At 41.8% G+C, this 15,397-nt stretch overlaps 1 protein-coding gene across 1 annotated transcript in view; it reads left to right on the top strand.

Annotated features, from left to right (window-relative positions):
- The first annotated feature begins 11,280 nt into the window (after nt 1–11,280).
- CAB39L (calcium binding protein 39-like) overlaps nt 11,281–15,397 on the top strand; it is a 35,627-nt gene continuing 31,510 nt past the window's right edge. The window contains exon 1 of the mRNA XM_009867323.1: nt 11,281–11,429. Within this exon, the coding sequence (XP_009865625.1) occupies nt 11,328–11,429 (102 nt within the window). The 5' untranslated portion in view covers nt 11,281–11,327. The remainder of the gene's footprint in view (nt 11,430–15,397) is intronic.

The following is a 15,397-nucleotide window of genomic DNA, read 5'->3' as shown; positions in this document are numbered from 1 at the left end:
GGAAGTGGGTTATTAAATGAGCAGAATTAATATGGTGATTAAATGAGCAGAATTAATATACATGTACTGTATGTTAAAATGTGCTACTGTAATTTATTGCTACCATACTCATTGTTCAAGTTCTCTAATTTCTATTTTTACTTTAGAAAAATAAATTGAAAGGGCAGGAATAATGGACTGGGGTTTTTTTCCTGTGGTCTTTATTAGATGGAATGATTTCAAGTTACGAAAGCAAGGACAAACATTTTTCAAAACTACCCTAGCCATGCTTTAGCCTGAGGACTCTGTGCACTTTAAAGGAAACAAATATAATGAAATTTAAATATGTGAAGGCTGGAGTCCTTTAGCAGTCCACAGAGGGTTTTTTTCAGTGTACTTTGAGACTACAAAGAATTATTCGCTATTTACAATTACATCATTCCAGATTTGTGATGGCTACAAATTAAGAATTAAAGAAAACATTTATTTTGAAATATTTAATAACCTCTCAGAAAAAATAATAAGACAAAACAAAAAAAATCCAGATAGGTAAAAGCACTAAGTAATTATGGCTTTTTTTTGATGGTTCAGGGCCTTTTCCTTGTCATCTGGGAATTAACTAATGAAATTGCAGAGATTTTTTTTCCCCTGCCCTTTTAGCTACTCTACTTTGCACCATTTCTCTTGTTGCAATGCAGGGATGAGGGCATGCATGTTTCTTGCTCTCCTGGTGTTTAGAGGACTCCTATTAAAGCCCCAAGGTATTTCCTCAAGTAGAAGACTGGCAGAGTTGAATTGTAAACTGAGTGCAAATTCAACTTATTCCTTCAGCTCCAGGAAAACAGGCATAATGAGTCTGAAACAGGATATTAATTTTCTAGGTAAATTTCTTATGCTTCCAAAGTGCTGCTTATTCAGAACGGCATGTGAATCATAGAATCATGGAATTGTTTAGGTTGGAAAAGACCTTTAAGGTCAAGTCCATCTGTACTTTGGGGAGCTCAGTGACATACAGAATACCTAGTGGGGCCCCTTAATGTGCAACTAAAAGAGCTTTCTTTGATGTGATTATTCAGTCTTTTTTTTGTGATTATTCAACTGCGGGGTAGCACCCACCAGTGTTGAAGTCCACAGGGCAACAGAGGTGTGTCTTTTTACCTGTTGATGTGGTGGTGGATGCGCTGTGGAAAGGATGTAATTTCCCTTGGGACAGTTAGAGGGGAAAAAAAAAAATCTATTAAAAACACACAGCGGAAATGACATGCTGTACTTAGATTTTGTGTTGCCTTAGGAAAAGCTGGTACCTTCAGTAGTAGCCCAAGGGCAGACTTTTTATTGTTTGACTTTTAGTATGACGTTCACCAGAAGTCCTTGGTACCTGATAAAAAAGAAAGGACCAACCCCAGGGTAGGTGTGAGGTGCCACAGGGCCCCTTCCCTGTCCCCGCCAAGCTGGGTCAGAGCAAGGCACCCACAAAACAGTGCCTGGAGGTGGTCTTCCCCCCCAAGTCTTTCATATTGCCAAATGTTAGTTGGTGCTGGTTGTCCATGTGCCCACAAAGCTTTGTGGAGAAAGATGCCGTTCTCTCTGGAGGTGGCCTACAGAGGAAACCTGGCCAGGGGCTTCTAATGTGAAGCCTTTAATTCTGTGCAGGAGAGATAGTGCACTAAGGGTTTGGAGCAGAAATTGCCACTTGGTGTCACTTGTTGCAGTGGTTTTGGGCGCAGTGCTGGTGCCTGCTCCCAGTTCTGTTGAGGGCAGTCCGAAAACACGGGGCTGAGGTGTCTGGGTGAGCTGTTAGGTAAAGCGTAAGCACAAACAGCGGCACGCTTTGCAGATAAGTCGTGAGCATAAATCTGCTGAAGTGAGGTTGACTTGGCACCTCCTGTGTGAACGAAGGAGGAAATAAATACTGGGAGGTGAAGGGAGCAGGGATGAACTCTTGCCTTCAGAGCCTGGGAGGGACAGGCAAATTGCTGTTTCTTGGCTCTTCAAATGAGGATTTGGGATACTCCTGTTTGCCTTAGTTAGGAGCTGGGATGGCTAGTAAAGGCTGTTAGCCCTTTAAAAGGTGGCTGTTTCATCTATATTCCTCAGAAATGATGTTTTTCATGCTTTTTTTCTTGTTGCCTTTAACGTTAGGCTGTGAATAGCTGCTGCAGGTGAGCCCTAAATTGAGAACTGATGTGACTATAGGGCTGGTGCGCCACAGGAGCTGAGATTAGCTCCCCAGGTAAACGTAGCACAGAGAATTATTTTTAATAATGTAGGACTTTTGCTGGGCTCTGCCCTGAGGAAGAGGGAATGGGAGGTGAAATCACCCCCCGAGCTGGTGAGCTCAGCAGAAATATATGCTGGGCTCTCATCCCCGCTGGGACTCAGCCGAGATCTGGGTGAGGATGGGATTTAAATCCTGCGGTGGCTGGTAAAGCATCCTCCTTTCCATGCTGTGAATGCCTGTTAGATAGCCAGGGTGGGGAGGGCAAAGACACTTGCCTTTCCTTTTGGGAATATGTGGTGCTTGCTGAGCAATATCTGCCAAGAGAGAAAAGTGAAGCATTAAAAATTCCTTTAAATGTATTTTCTGTATTTTTGTTCCTGATAATAGCTGGTAGTACTTGTTTCAGAGTACTTTATTTTTATGATTTTTCCCCCCATCACATTGGCCTTTGGAAAAAAAATGCTTTAGGCTAACGATTTTCTTCAGTGGGTTTAAATCTTGTTTAGAGCATACTGCAAGGGTTTTCTTTTTCCCCCCCTGCAACATCGTTGTGGAAAAGTACTTGAATCTTTATGTTAGAATATATAGTCAGGCAGGAAGCGGCTTAACTTCAGCTTCTCTGGGCAGGACTCAGCCGAAAGATGTGGTGCCTGAGCACGTTAGTTTTATTCTTGTCATGTAACAGCAACCGGCTGTTGGGCTCCTTTATTTGCATTCCCAGCGGGACGGCAAGGTGAATAATTGAATTCCAGCAGCCTGTGCCACGTGATGGTGTGAAGACCCATCAGCGATGCCTCCCTGGCACCCACGGACTTTGGAGAGGAATGGAAACTTACTGAAGTGATGCGAAATCGTCGCATCTCCTCCCTTAACCCTGGAGGAACCTCTCGGCGGAGCGATCGCTTCTTCCTTTTTCTTTTCCATGCGCTCCTCTGACGTGGAGTTTGGGGTGCGGGGAGGGGGAGGAGAGGAGGTGTGAGCCTGCCAGCAAGACTGCTGAGGGAGTGGGAAGCAGGGAGGGCAGTGGGGAAAAAGAAATGCACGCCCAGCCACGGAGCTAATCAGAGCAGGAGCGGTGAGGAGCCGGAGAGAGGCCGGGAGTCCGGCTGCAGGCGGCACGGAGTGGAAATTTACAGCTGCTTGTAGCGCCTGTGCATGTTCCAGCCATCCTGCCTGCTCACCCTGCTCCAGAGGCTGACGGTCGCTCGGCGCAAGAGGAGCGGGAGGCCGAGTCGAGGGATCCCTTGTCTCTGCCACGTGTGGATAATCGGCGGAGGAGAGGGAATAAAGCAGAATTAGATGGAAGATAACTGAAGGCGGCTGCGGGGAGGAGGCAGAGCTGTCCCCAGCACCGCGCCATGGGGCTGCGTGGGGCCGCCTAGGCGAGCCCCCACCTTTCTACAGGCAGTAAGTACCAGCCGGGGTGATGGCCAGTGGCAGAAAGTTAAGTGATTTAATAAAACTTTCCTCTTTCCAGTTAGGTGCCAGCCTTCTCGCAATTAACTGTTTGCCTGCTAGCTCTCGGTAGTTAGCCTGTTAGCTTTTTATAGCTTCGTGAACTGTGTTACCCGGGGTGGCTTTTGAAAGCAGGCAACCCTAAACAATACTCCTCCTGTTACATAAGGCGCTGGCTCCGAGCACTCCGGGTCCATGGAATATCTCTGGAAATGGCTTTATTTACAGTGCGGTTTCCAAAAATAAAATATCTGCAATAGATCATTTCTGGTGCTCCTCTCCGCTAACTGCCTGCAGCTGCGGACTGGCTCTTGGGATGCGGAGGAACGGGAGCGTGGCCACTTGCATAAGGCGGTGGGAGACGGTCAGAGATGAAGGGAAGATGAGCGCGCACACAGGCTGTCACACGAGACGGCCTGTGTAAATCAACCATCTCGTTATTTACAGTCGGTAGGTCTTGTCAACCTGAAATGTGAATTCTGTGCAATGGACTGTTCACAAAGTTGTTATCAGGCGGAACTTTCACTGAGCTTAAGCATGTTTTTTTTCCGAGTAAAGACTCTTCCTTGGGCTAATATTAGTAGTAAAGTGAAATTGCTGCTGTGGAATTATTTTAATGCATTATGAAGCTACTGAAAGTAGCACTGCAGGCTTGCTGTGTCAAGTGAGTACTGTGATCAAGTGAATGCTGTGGAGAGAGGTAACTTTCCAAAATACTGACCAAAAAGCAAAGATAATATTCATATTCCTTGTTAATGGGTTTAGAGGAAGACCTGTTCCCTCTTGGCTGCTGCCTGTTATTTAAATTACATTGCCAGTTTCCATTATTTCTGCAGTTATTATTACTCCTAGAAATGGAAGTTTAACTTGGTTTCCCTTTTAAGTAAATGAAGAAGCTGTTAAGGGCTGTTAGAATTGTGTGTACTACAGAGATGTTAGTTAAGACACCTCTTTCAGTGTGACTGAGCTTATGAGAGTTTTGCTATGGACTAGTTATGTGTGGAATTGAATTCTTAATTTTTTAGATTTGGAAGACCTCCATGGTGAGAAATGGAAATAGGGATCCCAAATATTCTTGTATCGTCAATCCTGCAAATTTGGTGGCTGTGAAACCACTGGTTTCTTATTTTCCTAGTTATTTTCCTAGTTCTTATTTTTCAAGATAAATTAATAACCTACTGTTTCTTGCTATTTCATTACATGAGTGGCAGAGCCTGTGTAATCCAGTAATAACAGACATAACTGATGCCATTGTGAGCATTTTGCCACAGGACAACGCTTCTTCGTGGGTTTGGAATCTGAATGTTACCTGGACTGCAGCCTGCAAATGCTGTTTTGTAATAAATATTTTATAGTAATAATAATGGATGTGGTAGCACGGGGCTGTCTGCAATGAAAGAACAGTAGGCAGCAAAGCCAAACACTCAAAAGGGTTCTTAACTTTAATTCTGGCATTTGTCTGTACTGACATTCTGTCCTCTTTACCTTACTCAGGATACTTTCCTTAAGTTTGTATCATCACATATTTACACTCCCTTTCTCATCAGTGCTGCCTTGTTCTGGGTTTGGCTGGTCAGCACCTGAGCTGTAACATCTCCTCCAGCAACCCTGTCTCTGTGCCTTGCCTCCATCCCCTTCTTCCCCTCTGGTGCTTCTCGCAGTGAGACTGGGAGAAGAACTGGACTGGAAACCTTTGTTTTCCTCACCAGGCAATTTTTTGTTAATCTGGGTCAGTTGCCTGACCTGGCTTCACCAGGTGGCCCTGCAAACAGCTGCACCACTCCTACAGAGGCTGTAGGGGTGTGAACAGACGTGGAACAGGGTGTCACCGTCACAGAACAAAGCATTCATCAAGCTGTGGCCTCAGTGACCAGACAACTATTCGGTGTTTCATTTTGTCCCTCATGTTTGGTGAGAGATTATATAGGAGTTTTTTTCTTTATGGAACGGGCATTCAAGCACTCAATTAAAAGTAGAATTATTAATTTCTTTGAGTGCTTCAATAGAGCTACACCACAGCATATTAGTGGAGCATCACCATGAATACCTTCAGCTTCATAACAGTATTGAACAACTATGTGATATGATTATTCTCACTCTATAGAGGTGATCAGATTAAGGGCAGAGCTGCCTACTTATTTTTCATGTCTGATCTTCACCTTCGTGGGCAGGAGGAAGTGCTTTTTGCCCAGCTGCTTAACTGAGTCATTTTATGGTGGGATGGACTGGTGAGTAGAGTGATGTTGCTGTATAAATTTTTCCTTCATCGTGCTTACAAGCTTAGTCGTGCTCTAGCCTTTTGAAAAAAGTATATGATTAAGAGCAAAGAAATTGAAGAGAGTGCCTATAAACAGAACTAGATCTCTTGCTGTACTTTATAGCTGTATTAAGGAGCTCCAGTAACACTAATTTTTTGTAGTGCATTCCCTTTATGAGCAGATAAACTGGCAGAAGGGGTAGTTTGAAGACTGATAAAGCATAAGCTTCGATGTCAAATGATCTAGGTCTCATTTTGACACAGCCACTGATTTTTTTTATGTACCCTTGAGCAAGTCTTCTAATCTTCCTGTGCTCCAGCTTCTCCTTTTGCAGAGGAGGTAGAGTAACAGCAGATATATAGGGCTTTTTTGAAAGTGTGTTTTTCTTCTTGGTTAAACTTTTGCGGAGTTGGAGGCCTCTGAGGGAAGGCAATCCTTGAGTATGAAGAGATGACCAGGAGAAAGAACCTCTGAGGCCAAGAGAATTGTTCCAGTGAGATACAGCTGTTTCTTTCCTCGGTGTCGTAAGGTCCTCACAACAGCACCACTGAAATAAAATCATCACAACTCAATGTTCCAGAAGTTGGCTGGTCCTCCATTATGGATTCAGGACTGTTTACAATGTGTTTCTGATGTTATAAAAACATACGATGTTGAATAACCATTAGATGCAAAATGTTTTCCTAGAAAGTGGGAAAGAAAGGGGCTCATTCAGCCCTGACTCTTGCTGCCGGACAGCAGTGTCAAAAATTTATGAACAGATGCTCTGTGGTGTGCTTGGTAGGGCAGGTCATTTCAAAATCTGAAAGCTCCAGTGGTTGGAAACACTTACATTTTCAGCTGAAGTTTATTCATCGGCAGTTTATAGCCTTTTGCTTCTGCGTAAATAAAGTGTTGTTATTATTATTTGAGCTGAAAGAACTTCTTTGGCTTTCCTGTACTTTTATTCTAAGATTACCAGGGTGAGCACTTTTAGCCTTCTAGACATGCTGGTCTTCTGATTTTTCTGACCAGCCAAGTGTCCTTCTATGCACCAGCTCTAACCTCTGTTGATTTTTTTGACTGTGGGTGTTCAGGATTATGTACAATGTTCCGTATGAAGTTGCCTCAAGACTTTGTAATAATTTTACAGAATCTGTAAAATTTATTCCGATTTTCCAGAAATACTTATTTTTTTCAAAAATAATATTCTCTTATAATTTTCTTGCTACACTGAGGGACAGGTTAATTTGTCAATCCATATTCTTTCACTTTGTCAAAACATGACTTTGTACAGAGACATGAATGCTTTGTATTTCTACTGGCAATTACTTTCTTAATTCATCACAGATTTGCGTCTGTCTTTCTCCTGGCTGTAAAATATGGGTGTAGTCACCAGGTGTCTGTCATTTCTCATGGAAAGTCCTCATGTTGAAGCAGATATTCATAGAACCATAGTATGGTTTGAGTTGGAAGGGACCTTTAAAGGTCATGTAGTTCCAAACCCCTGCTATGGGCAAGGACATCTTGAACACTTACAGGGATGGGATATCTACAAACTCTCTGTCTCTTCTGCCATTCCGCATTTTTATTATCTTAGTCTCTGAGGCAGTCCAGTTTCTCAGGTAATTGTATTCCAGACCTCTTCTGTGTTGATAATACCCTCCTATTTTGAGTCACCACAAACTTTGAGTAGACTCTTCATTCCTGTGCCTCTCTAAATATGATCTCATCCCCAAATTGCCCTTCTCCAATGATCAGTCTCCCTTTACATGATAATTTCCCTTCAAGTAGTTTATTTTCTACTATATTCAGTTTAGTGTATTTCCTTGTTAGATTCATGGGTTCTACTATTTTTTCTGTCTAAAAAGTATATTCATAAGGGATTGTAGTATGAGCTACTTCTGTTAAGCCAGTGTTGCACTCTTTTCAGTTGTCACTCGTCTTCGTATTTCAGTTATTTTTAGATTGTTTTGTTGAGAAAATGAAGCTTTTGTGTTTGCACTGTCCATTTCTCATCCTACTTCTCTTCCCATGCTAGCTTTTGAATTTACTGGCCAATTTCATGCAACCTTTACAGAGGACTAGATGTGTGGAAAATACAAGTTCCAAAAAAGTGACTGAAAATAGGTGGTGAAAGGAACAGGGAATTTAAACCAAATTAGTGCCTCTACCAGTCCAGATAAGGTTTAGAGAACAGAGAGCTGATAGAGGGAGAATGACAGGTCAGAAGTGCTAAACTGTGTTAAAGCTTTAGCAAGAGCTCATGCTTTCTTTGATTTTGGAAAATCCAGTCATGAGGAGCAAAGCCAGAGAGAAGTCCTTGTTTTGCTGTGTGCCTTATGGAATAACCAGCCATAAGACCAAAGAGTACAGCTCCCAGATCTCAGCAAAGTGGTTTTACCCCCATTTGCTCCTACCTGTAACTGTGAACAGCGTGTGCCCCTAAGAAACCACGCGTGGAGAAGCAAAAAGAACCATAACCTGCAACTGCCAGTAGGTGTTTTCTGAAGGGATGGATCATCTTTCGCCGGATGCTGATGGGTTAAAAACTGCGTCTGGAAAAAGAAATATGAAAATATTCTTCAATGCACATCTGGGTTCTTTCCTCTTTTCTCTCTCTCTACTTGTGTACAACAGATGCTTTGCTTTGTACGTAAGACTGATAAATAAAGTGAAGCAGAGACTTGGCTCTGTTCAGCAGAGAGATGAACCAAGCAGTCTCAAGTTCCTTTCTGCCCTATTGTTGGTGATTTTACTGTTGCTATTAGGACAATGGTAGGGTATGAAGTGAAAAGAAATGGTATTTTATTACCCAGCAGTGCTGTAGTGATTTGCTGGTGAGACTGGAACCATACAGCCTGGTTGTTGGAGTTTTATGGCAGAACAAGTGACTATTTAAATACAGACACTACACTGTAGATAGGTAGGTAAATTACTTTTTGGGAGGAAAATGTGTCTATTATTTGTACTCAGCATTTCAGTTAGAAGTGTGAACTTCATTTTTTTTTCAAATCTCAGAACCTCCAGCTCATGAGTACTGCAATTTAAAAATTAGAATTAAATTACCCCCCGCTTTGCTTTCCCTTCTGTGGAGACTTCTTAAGAGGTGAAGGTAAAAGGCTGACTTTAGCAATCTGAATAAACTTTCAGCTTGGATGAATATACTTATTTTCTGAAATGCAATGTGCCTGTTATGGTCCTGCTCTCAGACACTCTCTCCCTTGCATCTTCACATCTTCATGCCATGTCTTCATGGATAATACAGACATGCGGAGTCGGATCCTTCTTGAAGTGTGTTGTGGATTCCTAATCTACTAACTGCGGCATGTGCAAGATTCTGGGGTGCTTGGCACTTGCAAGCAGCATTTAAACAAATTTATTGTATAATACTGGCATCCCAGTCTTCTCCTGTGTTTGTATGTAGCTGAACATGCCCAAATGAGTTGTCAGGTTCATAGAATCATAGAATGGCCTAGGCTGGAAGGGACCTTAGAGATCATTTAATCCAACCTCCCTGTCATGGGCAGGGACGCCTCTCAACTAGATCAGGCAACACATGGGGACCGAATGGGTTGAGGCGTTACTCTGTGCTGGTGCAGGTCGGATGGTGCTGCCAAAGTTTGCAGTTGTGGGCTCCATGGGAGCAAGGCTCCACAGCTGAGAGCTCAGCCAAGGAGTGAAGGTTACATAGCCAAAACTGCAGAAATAAAAATGACTTGGAACTGAATGCTGAGGCATTTGAAAATGGAAATCCAAAAGAGGTGAGCTTTCAGATGCTGAACATGAAAATATTCCTGTAAAACTACCTAGCAACAAAGGAAAAGCTATATACAAATTCACCTACTCTGGACATTGTAAAGGAACTTTTGGTTTAAGTAAGACATTTAAAAATATTTCCTGTGTATCATAGAAACTGTTTTGGAAAGATAATCTGCTAAAATATTTTGAAATGTTTTTAATAAGTTGTTAGGTCAGAGTCTGTATAGATTTCTTTAATTTTTTTTTTTAAAGTAGTCCTCTATGTTTTGAATTTTGTACTTAGCTTTTTATATGGTTGCTATTTATAGTTGTAGTAGAATGTATATCTAATCCGGGTATTAATTCCATAGGATATTTGGGGATTAGTAACATATGGATATGTGGCGCAAATGGGGTCATAATTGCTGATGGACTCTCTAGTGTGTCAGTAGTAACACTGAAGCATCAGTGGAGTGGGTTCTTTGGGACCACTGGGAAAACATTACACCCTTCCGTTTTTCTTCTTTATACTGTGTGTATTGTGCTTGTTTAATTATCTCCTTTAAGACCTCTTGTATAAAGCGCTTTTTTTTTTTAATTGCAAAAGTTGAAGAAGAATAAGGAGGTTGAAGTGGTTTGTGCATATGTTTGTTTTCACAAGTAATCCTGCAAATATATGCGGGGAGGGATGGTGATGGTCGTCTTTTGCTGCAGAAAGAAATGGAAGTTTGAGATTATTTTTGCCTTTGTTTATTTTTTTACCTCTTCATTATTGTGCAAACTGATATATGTACCAGAACTGTGCTGGGCTCTCCCTGGGAAGTGGTACTGCCACTTGGGAATTCCCAACTTAATGCCGTGTAGGATCAGAAACTAAGCTGTTTGGTTTCTTTTACGTGTAAGTACAGTGATGTGGTATTTGCCTTTCTAACAGAAGAAGAATGTTTCAAATTAAACAAAACCATTTTCATTAAAATGCTCAGTCTTTCATTTAAATGTCGTGAAAGCATTTGTGTCCGTATTTGGGTCTGATCCTTTGTTCATTACCTAATTCAGGCAATGTCTTACACAAGCTAGATCTGACCTACAGATTCTTGAGGTCTGTCAGATGTAGGGGACAGCTTAAATTGCTTTTTCTTAGGTAGCTTTAGGCTGAAAAAGAAAAGCAGCTGAAGAAGAAGGAGCCATGGCAGAGAAGCTGGGACCTTATCTTGTGAAGCTCTAAACAAAGGTCGCTTTTGGTATGCTGGCACCTGCAGTTAGTTATCTGCATCACCACAGAACTGGGAAGGTTTGGCAGAAACCTCTGTCAGGTATCTCATGGAGCTTGCCAGATAGGCAGCATGCAAAAAACTTTGGACAGAGGCATAGACTTGCTGAAACGCTGACCTGTAGGTCAAGGGCCTTAGGCAGTGTCCAGCTCCTGCACAGGTGCCAAGTAGTTGCTTTGCGCGTGCTAATGGTGTTTGCAAATCCTGAATGAACTTACAATAACTGTACGTGAGAACTTCTACTGCTCTACTGAGTAGCTGATACAAAATATAGTGCCCAAGGCATAACCTTTTCATGTTTATAATGTCTCTGTATGTTTTTAATGCATTTTTGTATAAACCTAAAAAGCCATTTTTGTTTCTTGTTTGATTTAAGGCAGTCCTCTTCTATCCTGAAAGAAGAAATCCAGGTGAAGACAAACCATGCCTTTGTTTAGTAAATCACACAAAAATCCTGCTGAGATTGTGAAAATTCTGAAAGAAAACATGGCCGTATTGGAAAAGCAAGAAAAAAAGACAGACAAGGTATGAAGTAATGTTGTAGAAGACCAGTAAGTTTTTTATGTCGGGTAAACAGTAGAATAAAGGGAATAAAATTATGTTTGCTCATTACCTTTATTCTGCAAGCGCATGCATGTATAAATAGCTTTGTATTTGAAAGGTTCTGCTGAAATCAGGGGACTTTTGCATAAGTAAAGTGCAACAGATCCGGGGGTCAAGAAGAAAATACTGAGATCCAGGAGCCTCAGCCAAAATGAGAGGTGATCTCCTACTGCTTCAGACGGTAATGCATCTAACAAAATAGCCTGGAGGGCTACTTGAAAACTATCTTACTGTTAATTGTGTTAGCAGGATAACAAGTGAGACTGCCAATTAACGAGTAAGTACTCACAGAGCAAAACTTGCTTCTGATGAACATTGTTTGCATAAAACAGCATACCTGTGTGTATGCAGACTTACATAGAAGAGATCTCACTCTGTCCATTCTTTCCAGTCTTCCAGGTGCTAGAGTTTCCTAAATGAGCCGCACCTCTCATTTTCTAATTATAGTGCTAGGTTTTTGCTAATACTGTTGTATCTCCTCTATCTCTGTGACACAGACCTGTGTTACTTTGGCATCTTTTCCAGTGACCAGCGGAGAAGATGCACCCCAGCATACAAAATGCTCCCAGTTGGGAATTTGTGCTTATATAAGATCAAATTCTGGCCCTCTATATCACTACTGTAGTAGAAGTGTACAATTTTAACTAACAACAAACAAATTTTAGGTTAAAACTGAAGGCCAGTGGAAACAGAAATACCTGATAAATGACATTAACACGGTTTTCTTGCAGCTGGTTTTTATGTGTGCATGTTTTTCTTCCCCTGCATTGCACAAGAGCCTATGTTAACATGAACACACCCCAAGAAGTGTGGGCATGGAGCCCTTTGTGCTCTTGGTGAAATCCTCCTGAAACTTCTTGGTTCAAAGCAAGTAGCTCAGTGTGTTAATTATGTAAGATCAGTCACACAGATTTCAGGGAGGCTGCTGGTATTTGATGTCTCATGCTGAAATACCTTTGGTTAACTGAGAGTATTTGACTCTAAACTAAAACTTAAAATAAGTAACTAAATAAACCAACAGAGTCTGCCCTCCCCTGCTGAATTCACCCTTCAGAGCCTGATTAAATAAGACATTCAAAGCAGAAGCTCTAGATTCAGGTTTCTTTTTGATTTGCTTTGCAGCATGACTCCTCCTGGGTTGTGGTTTTGAGGATGCTTGGCTTTGAGCTGGTTTGTTTATTTGGATGTCAGTGACAAAGGAGGAGAAATTCAGACTTCTTAGAAAATCAAGTACTCAATATAAATTTTTCATAAAAGTCAGAACAGCTGGTGTGTGTTTTACTCAAAAAGCAAAAGATACAGGAGCATTCCTCCAGAGTATTAGGGTGGAAACAGCTCATGAATTTAATGATGACGCTTATTTTACAGGAGAAGGTTGAATTTCAGTATTTTCTGCTGTCCTTTATCACTGTGGGATGCAGACTGTTCCTGGGGTGAATGTGGGTGATCAGGAAGGAGGACAGAGCGGGGACAAGGCAGGCACAAGGCACAAAGTGAAGAAAGCAGCCTTTCTTTGAGATGGTATTTACACATATGCTTTACGTGGCTTGTTGACTCAGGACTTTGCACTGCAGTGTAGAGGAAGCACATAGGGCCTTTCTCCTTTCAGAAGGGAAGATGTTAAACTCCTCAGTAAAGCTGTCTTTCATCTAACGTGTTGCACTGAGCTGCCTCAATATAAATAAACTAGTATTAAAGAAACTAGCTGGATCCATTCTCCTGAGTTTAGGGAAGTAAATCATAAGGAGTATATTTAGTAACGTGTCAACGATAAACTTGTTGAAATGGCAGTAAAAATAACTCTTGCAGAAACAATCACCCCATCACATCTCTTGCTGTCCATGCAGGTTTGGGGACTTAGTAAAACCTTTTCTAAGTGTTGTTTGCACTTTGAATTGAAGAAGAAAAGAGGATGGGGAGACTTTCAATGGCACATAGGCTTTCAAAACTTACTCAGTAATACTAATGAATAACATCTTGTCTTTTCATGAGTACTATTAGAGAAACTTAACTGAAAACAAAAGCAAAGAAAAACAAAGCACAGTGCTGTACTCTGTGCTCTTCAAAACCTGGCAAGGCTTTTAAATTTACTTCCGATTTGATTTCCAAAGGGAGATAAATGTGTCAAGCTTTCATAAAAGGGCCCAGAGGTCTGGCTCCTGCAAGAGCCACAGGCCCTGGTTATCCCACAGTTGGCTTTGGACCCTATGGGCCTGTGAATGCAGAAGTCTTGAGATTCAAGCCTCTCCGGTTTTTCAGATTTCTGTCTCTTGTCACCTTCCATGTAAACTTGGGAGGTTCCATTTTGCCTCCCATAAAACCAAGGTTCCCAGGACTTCCCGGGTATGACTCCACAGCATCCCTGCTTTTGCTCGCCTGCAGAATAACTTCCAACTAGGACTTGCTTAAACAAGAAGATTTATCCTGTGACAATTGAGCTGTTATTGCAGCACAGCCAGTGTGGTACGTGGGCTGAGACAGCTATAAGCTGCCAATACAGCCGGAATTGGCAGAGAAGTGCGGCAAAGCAAAAATTAACTGCAGGGCTCATGGAGAACCTCCTTGTTTCTTTTACCAGCTGAGAAATCATTAAGTATGAGGTGAAGATGCCCTGGGCAGCCGGTGGGGTGTGAGGTTGAACGAGGAGAGGCTTGACTTTCCTAACACAACTTTGTGCGACTTTCAGCAGGGAACATCTGAGCGTTGGAGGGGCTGTTTTCAAATAATGCAGAGGTGATCGTTCCTACCACACTATGCACTACGCAGGTCAAGGGAGCTTTAGAACAGATCAGTTAAGACTTTGTGAGTAATGGAAAGAGGGGGAAGGACACAACTTGATAGATAGGATGCCGGGAAGCAACTTGTAAGTCTAAAGGCAATTGCATATCTTTTCTGAGACACCATTTCCATGTGCACAGATAATATATAGAAGTTTGCAGTCTTTCTTAATGATACGGTTTTTTTAGTCAAAGAATAGGAGCCATTTAGACTGTGACTGAACTCTGACTGCGCTAGCATCTGTCTTCTTAGGTAAGGATTGAATTTGACCCAGTTCTTACATGTCTCTACATTTTTTAAAAAAACTCTTAATGTGTGTAGTGCTGCTATAATACCTTTTAAACACTCTCAGCTGAAAAATAGACTAAGTCTGAGTGTTTGGTTTTTACTTTTATTTTACGGGTGGGTTTCTTTTCTTGTTTACTTGCATGGATGTATGTGTGCTTAAAGCTTTGCTGTTTCCTCAGCTTCATTCGGATGGTTGATAGACCACAGGTTGAGAAGTGCCACCGTATGTGGTTACGCTTCCTCTGAAGTGCTCTTTCTAATACCGTATTTGTTGTTTGTGGTTTTTTTCCGTATAACATCTATTTTAAAGAAGGTGTTGCAGATCTAAGATAACAACTGGGAGATTAAGTAAGGTAAGACAGAGCTGGAAAAGTGGAGTAAAGCCTTCTTTATCTACCATCCTCTCTTCCAATATCTGAAAAAAATAAGGTGTTCTTAAGGTGGTATGTACAGCTGCTGACATCCTTTTCAGGCTTTCATGCAGTGAAGAACAAGAAGAGGAGGCTGAGGGGGGACCTCAACATGCTCTACAATTACTTGAAAGGACATTGTAGAGAGGTTGGTGCTGGTCTCTTCTCACAGGTAATTAGGGACAGAACGAGGGGGAATGGTTTCAAGTTGCAACAGGGCAAGTTTAGACTGGATATTAGGAAAAAATTTTTCACGGAAAGTTGTTCAGACACTGGAATAGACTGCCTAGGGAGGTGGTTGAGTCACCATCCCTGGATGTGTTTAAGTGTCGCTTAGATGTGGTGTTGGGTGATATGGTTTAGGGATGAACTTGTAGTGTAGGGTTAATGGTTGGACTCGATGATCCCAAGGGT

Source organism: Apaloderma vittatum, unplaced genomic scaffold (genome assembly GCF_000703405.1).
Source record: "Apaloderma vittatum isolate BGI_N311 unplaced genomic scaffold, ASM70340v1 scaffold5420, whole genome shotgun sequence".
Classification (NCBI taxonomy): domain Eukaryota; kingdom Metazoa; phylum Chordata; class Aves; order Trogoniformes; family Trogonidae; genus Apaloderma; species Apaloderma vittatum.
This window is presented reverse-complemented; position numbering and strand designations above follow the sequence as displayed.